Source organism: Panthera pardus, unplaced genomic scaffold (genome assembly GCF_024362965.1).
Source record: "Panthera pardus isolate Hobbes unplaced genomic scaffold, ASM2436296v1 HiC_scaffold_12, whole genome shotgun sequence".
NCBI lineage: Eukaryota > Metazoa > Chordata > Mammalia > Carnivora > Felidae > Panthera > Panthera pardus.
This window is the reverse complement of record NW_026526677.1, coordinates 5703377-5710148: the sequence shown is the minus strand read 5'-3', so window position 1 is coordinate 5710148 and position 6772 is coordinate 5703377. Positions and strand designations below refer to the sequence as shown.

Here is a 6772-nt window from a genome sequence, read left to right as displayed (position 1 = left end):
AGACAGATTTCTCTATGTTGGTTTAGACTTCTACTGCTTGAGACATCCCTATTTCCTTAACATTTAAGGAGTGCAGAGAAATTAGAAATAGATTAACTTACTTCATGAGACTACACAGTTCTCCTTTCGCCTACTAAAGTCTCCCAAAAGAAGTGGGTGATCTGGATTTTGACTCTTAGCACTTGTTGGCTCTCAGCTTTGCTCAAGAAGGCAGAGATGTGTTAATATCTTATTAAGGTACCAGCGTATTTCAACCAGGGGTCCTCTTCTCCATGTCTCTAGAAGGCACCTTTCTTTCCTTCTCATCTACTACTCTCTGCATCTGCCTGCGGTTACAGTTGAAGCCATACAGTTCATAGCTCTACTGCCCTTCTTGGGGAATCACCCAAAGTCTATTCTTGACAATGTCCTTTTAGGGCAAGCAGCGAGCCTCAAAATTACACCTTTGCCAATTGGGATTTGGGAGGAATCGCTAGGCACCTGACTATCTCTTATCTCACCCTGCACATCTTTCAAATATTAACAAAGAATGCTTGTGTATATCTGTTTAAACGCTATTCCTCCTCCCCCCCGCCCCGGCCCCGCCATGCAATGCACACTAGTTAAATAGCTTTCAACTGGAAAAGAGCTGGTTGCAATCTGACAAACTTTTACTCGCAGTTCTGTTCAAATTAAGTATTACTGTGACTGCTCTTAGAGCCTTCTTAGGTTTCCTCCCAGCATACCAACTGGGTTCAATCTGTAGGAGGTATCTTTTTGCTGAAAATGAGCAACTCACTCGGTGTTGACGGTTAATTACTTAAGGGGGTCGGAACCATAAGAAAAAGGGCAAAAGCAAGTTGAGCTACTGCTAGAGACCTCCTTCTCCTTCTCTTTTCGCTGAAGTATCCCACGGGTTACAAGGACAGGTGGCAAGGTAATAAAGCCATTTATTTTGCAAATAGCAATGAGGCCTAACACTTAATCTAAGGATAGCAAGAGTCCTCCTCTTCTACTGAAAAACAAAGCAAGCTGCTGCCTTTTTCTATACCTATAGACAGCCAGTTGCCTCTGGGACCACGTCTGGTAGCACCAATGTGAAAGACTGCTGCTTTTAAGGTATATTTTACTGTAGTCTGAAAGACTTAAAAAGGCTTTGGACCTGATAAAGTTTCGGTGAAGATCTTCACATCCGTGCTCCTGAAAATCTAAGAAGTCTGAACAAAAACTGGTATCAGAATAAAGAATATTTCCCAGTGACTGGAATGCAAGAGGGTAAGGCCATATTAACAAATCTTTTTTTTTTTTTTAAGTTTTTATTTTAATCCCAGTTAACATACAGTCTAAGTTTCAGGTGTACCGTGCGGTGATTCTAGAATTCCACACACCACTGGGTGCTCATCACCCCAAGCGTGCTTAACAAACCTTTCATTTTGTTGTGAGATGCTGCGGTCTGCTATCGCAGAGCGCTGGACTCCTCTCTGTTAGAGTAATTAGGCAAGCTGTTTAACCTTTCCAAACTTCAATTGTCTATCTTTAACAGGAGTATAATACTACCAGGCACGTTAGCTTGACTCCTGAGGATGCTGTGAAACAAAGTAGAGACTGTCTGTAAAACTCCCGACGTATGCATGTAGAAAAACACCGTGTGGTAATAAATAATAATACCTTGGGTTTACATAGCGCCTTTACCCAAGAGTTCAAATCTTAATAGAAATAGAAGCTATCATTATTTCAATTGTCTTTATCATCTTCCTAAAAGAGTTGAAGGCTGTTTATAGAAGTTATATGATTCACTCCATTCCTCCCCTGCCCTGCATCCCCGGATCCCAGGAATCAGAGGTTAAAGACTGGGAACCCAAGGCAGGGAGAAAAAGATCTGTGTGACACCTCTCGGCAAGAGTGTAGTGCAGCCAACAGTGCCGACCCGGATGCGTAACGCCCAAGCCACGGTCCTTTATGGGATTTATAATTTAAACGGGCCCCAAAGCACGAGATTGGCTGGGGAAATGCCCTGATCGCGGTTGGGCTGCTCGCATGGCGTTGCTCAGATACCTCCGGCCGGGCTCCGTCGACGTCCCCAGCCTGCTAGCCCGTCGGGCAGCTGTCGAGCTGCGGGAGCCTGTTCGTGGGCAGGGCCGGCGCGGCTCGGGCGGCCGCTGCCCCGTCGCTGACCCTCGCGCGAAGCTGCGCGCACCGAGAGGAGACATCTTCCCGGCCGGGCCTCCCGCGCCCGCCGCGGCCCGGGGCGGCGGGGTCGGCCCGGGGGCCGGGGCGACCCGCGCACCCCTCCGTGGGGGCGCCCCGACTCGCCGGGGGCGGGGTCACGTCCCACCCGGGGCGCCGGGGGGCACCGGCGCTGCGGAAACCTGAGCGTGGCCGAGGAGCGGGGGCTTCCAGGGCCACCTCCCCGGGCGCCTCGGGCCCGCAGTGGGCGCGCCGGCCGCCGCCGCCCCCGGGCCGTCGCGGAGACCACTCCCGCGCCTGGTACCTGTGGACGCCCTTGTCAAGCGCCTGGAGCTCCCCCGGGGGAGCCGAGCCCAGGACAGACATGCTACTCCCGTTTCCTGCCCCTTCGGAGCGGCGAGGAGTGGGTGAGGCGGGGCCGAGCCGCTGCACCGAGGAGACCCCGAGCCGGGGGCGAACGGGCCCCGCGGCGGGGGCGCTGGGGCCTGCCCGGGGATGGCGGGCAGGCCGTCCTCGGCCCACTGGCCGGCGGGCGAGGGGAGGGCAGCCCGCGCAAAGGCGCCCCTTCTCTGCGGCCCCTCGCCCTGGACAGGCCCGAACACGGCGCCGAGGTCGGACCGGCCGGGCCCAGCAGCCTGACCCCGGGAGACCCCGCTTTGAGGCGGGCAACGGCTGCTCTGGCCCAGGCCGCCTGGCCTTCAGGTTGTGTGACTGTGACGGGCCGACTGGGGCAGAGGGCGGCTGAAAGGGAACGGGGCGCTTCTCCCTACTGCTTGTGGGGGGGGGCGGTGGTTGTGCTTTGTGGGGGGTCGGGGGGGGGGTCACCACCCTCCCGGGAGAGGTGGGGGAGGGCCGCCGGCGCAGCTGGCCGGCAAGGGGCGGGGTCACAGAGGCGAAGTCTGTGTGTTCGAGCGAGGGCGTGTGGGAGGGGAGGGCGCGCGCGGAGGAGGATCCTGGCCTGCGCGCAGGCGCGAGCAGCAGGTCGGGCCCGAGCCCAGGAAGAAGGCCCTCGGGGAGCGGGGGCGGTGGGCCGGCGGGAGGGCGGGCGGGCTGACGCGAAGGGGGGCGGGGAGCCGCGTCGGCGTCGTCGGGCGCGGGCGATTCGAGGCCGACGCATCCGCGCGTGCGCGCGCCGCGGAGTGTCCGCGTTAGAGGGGAGTGACGCGTGCGCGTTCACGTGCGCCCTGGAGAGCGGTAAGAAACGAAGGGAGGCTTGGAGGGGGGTGGGGGTGGAGGCGAGCCGGAGGAGGGGTGGGGGGGCGGCGCCTGCGCAGTGCGCCGCGGAGCTGTGTGTATGTGAGAGTCTGACGGGTTCAAAATGGCGGCGGCTGCTTCAGCGGCTCCTCCTGTGTGAGGGAAACAACACCCCTCCCCGGCGGCAGCGGCGGCGGCGGCGGAGGCTGCGGCTCGCAGAGCACCTTCCCAGCGGCTGGGCCTGTCGCCGCTCCGTCTATCCTGGGCAGGGGGCGCTCCGGGAGGAGGGGCAACGCCAGGGGGCCCATCCCCCGGAGTCCCTCCTCTGCGACTGGGGAGTAGCCGGGGGCTCGTCCCGCAGCGCGGAGCCCCGGCTGAGGGGGAGACGCGAGGGGAGCCCGGGCCCCCAGCCCGGCGCGCCGCGCCGCTCCCGCCCTCTCCGCCCCCCGGGGCCGGGGCCCGCGTTCCGGGGGGCCGGGGCGGCGCGGGGAACCTCGGGCCGGCCGGTCTCAGCTGATCGGCCGCCGCTCCTGGGCTCCGGAGGCGGCCGGGCGGCTGCTTGCCTAGGGCACGGCGAAGAGGGCGCTCCCCGCGGCCGGGGGCTGGCTCGGGGCTCGGGCTCGGGCTGCTGACCGCTGGCCCGGGGGAGGCGGGGGCGCCCCGGGCTCGGCGCCGAGGGGTCGCGCTCCCCTCTCCTGACGCCTCCGACTGCTGGTCTCCGAAGCCTGAAGAGGAGGTTTGATTCAGCAACTGTTTCCTCTTTTCCGGGTCGCCCTGACCCTCTCTGGATAGTGGGTTGATCCACGGAAAAAACCGAAGACGACGTTTGGGATTTAATTTTTCCTCTCAGTTTTTGGAATCTTTTACTTCTCACTTGGACAAGAACTCACGAGCAAAATCCCCGGTGAGATTCCCCCTCCGCGGCCCCCCCCCCCCCCTCCTGGAAGTTTGGTTCACCGTGGCATCTAAAGTCTTAATGTAAAGTTTCTATTTCTTTTTCCGATGGGTGAACCATTGAAACGCCTTTCCTTGCGGGGATCCCGGCGAGATTTGCCATTTTCCTGGCCGGCCCTGGCTGCTTTCAGTCCCGGGCGACACTCGCCCAGGGGGTGCAAACACGGTCTCTTTCCCTCCCGACTTGGGACAAGGGCTTCCTCTAGGAGGGCTCTGCCACAAACTGCTCTTGCAAACTGTGTCATTGGGTCCTCTGGTCTTGGAGCAGTTTTGAAAGGATGCTATTAACGTGGCTGTAATGTAGTTACAAAAAGGAGAAAAAAAAAAAATCTGCGTTCCCTATGGAAGCCATTATCCTTGAGAATATTTAGAAAAAAGAAAAACCTTTCTTGGTATTATAGATCGACGGTGGTGCAAACCGGTCGTAATTTTTGGAAAAGATGTATTTTACTTGTTTCTCTGGATGGATTCGCTCATTTTATTACTTTATCCCAAAGGATCTAATGGAATTTTTGAACCTGATCTGCAACTCTCTTGAATTTGTTTCAGAGTTGTACACATCTTGGTTGGGGTGGAGTGTTGGTTTGGGAATGAAAAGATCCAGGGAGTCTGGGAAGGAAGGCGACGATTGTGTGCGGCTTTGCTAGAGGGGTATGGGAAATTGTTTTGGAATCTTTCTTTAAATCCTGATTTCTTGTCCTCTTTTTATGTCGTCTGCCCTTTTCCTCCCCCCTTTAGTTTCTAATTACCATTGAGAGAGAACTAATTTGATTGGGATCTGGATTAGTTCAGTGCCTGCTTCACCTGGTCAGCTCTCTACACATAAAAGTCTCCCCCCACCTCTTTTTTTTTTTTTTTTTTTTTTTTGCTATTGCTGCCATCAAGGGGAGGCTTGCTTATTGTAGTCCTGTGGGGAGAAACAGTGGTGTGGCCCATCCACCAGGAACTGAAACCAGCATCACCTCCTTCTGCCTAGGCCTCGGACAGTTGTAACGTGATTAATGTTGGTCATGACATGGAACCACTTGCCCGAGAGCAGAGGGGTCTCAGGCTGATGAAGAGGAACCAGATTTGTCAGCCTTTAACTTACACATATCTTAAATCTTCTTTCTCTGAAAGCTTGAGTTTGAGGATGAGTTCTCATCTCTGCTCATATCATTATTCTTTAGTGTTGCAATCTGGTTCCTAAGGAGGAAGAGGAAGGCAGCCCTGGAGTGGTTTCTTTACAGTAATTTCAACAGAAGAGTGAGAGATGGAACCCGAAGAAGAAAGGATTCGTTACAGCCAGAGATTGGTTAGTATTTTATCCTCCCTTTTTTTTTTTTTTTTCCAATTTTGAAGCACAATAACTATTTTGTTTCTATTTGTGAACCTACTATCATTAAAACTTTTCAGGTGGCCTTTCTGTGTACCAGAGGAAAGAAGGTATATTCATTTGGTTTTTAGGCCAAGCAGTTAGAGCCTTAATACTCATCCTGTTTGGAAATGGACTTGTATGTGTAGTCTTAATTTCTGTACAAACTATTGTAAATCAAAGGATTTTGTGGATTACAACGTGACAAGGATCACTAATTTTGCAATACTGATACTGTAATCTGATTTAGATTCGAATGTAAATTCTAGGGGCGAAACTGAGGAAGGATAGTTCTATATCATTTTGTAGATTATGGTGTGTCAGGATTTGTGGCTTTGAGCTGGGGAGTAGAACTATGGATTTTTATTTTTATTTTTTAACACACAAGTAATACTGATAGGTTTAGAGGGTTGGTGGGGATTGAGTGAGAAAATGTGGAATACCAAAAGTTCTGTGTTTTGTATTTTTGGGAGGGAAATATGAGATGCATCTTGTTGAAAGAAATTTTTACTTAGTAGTGATTTGGAGGGAATTTCCTTGTGTGTGCATATGAATGCTTGCTGCTTTAAGACCTACTTTCAGGGTTTCCCTATTGGAGTTTAAGAATTTGATTTTGGTATTTCCTAGTGAAAGAGAACTTTATTAATATTCTCACCATCTATTTCAGAAATGTGAATGTGTGTCTGTAGAGTAAGGTTTGGGGAAAACCAAAGAATTGTCTGTACTGTGTGAATTTTGGTAAACTGAAAGACCTAGAAGATTACTGAAGGAATTTGTGGTGGTCTTCTTTAGGTCTGCATTTTAGACTCAATTTGGGGGGGAAAAGAGTGATTCTATAATCTATTTTCTGATGATCTCCACTCTTTTTGAGAAAAGGCTACTTTTTCTTTTTTTAAATGTGACTCTTACAAAGGTGTGGAGTGCATTGGCAAGTATATCTAGCAGGCGTATGTTCTGGCAAGTCTTATTTCAGAGATTTGCCTCTTGTCTCCCAATTCGTGTATTGAGAATACATTTCTTTAGCTTTTAGAAATAAACTACGTGTATCAGTAGTGAAATTTTGTGTGCTAAGGATTGGTTTTTGTTTTGACATTTCTTAAGCTT

General features: G+C 52.6%; 1 protein-coding gene across 1 annotated transcript; it reads left to right on the top strand.

Annotated features, from left to right (window-relative positions):
- Nucleotides 1–2530: 2530 nt before the first annotated feature.
- Nucleotides 2531–5477, top strand: LOC128776234 (spidroin-1-like). Its single transcript, XM_053900604.1, has 3 exons — nt 2531–2664; nt 2759–4264; nt 5291–5477. Exons 1-2 carry the CDS (start codon nt 2531–2533, stop codon nt 3990–3992), a joined length of 1368 nt encoding a protein of 455 aa, XP_053756579.1. The 3' UTR covers nt 3993–4264; nt 5291–5477.
- The last annotated feature ends 1295 nt before the right edge of the window (nt 5478–6772 follow it).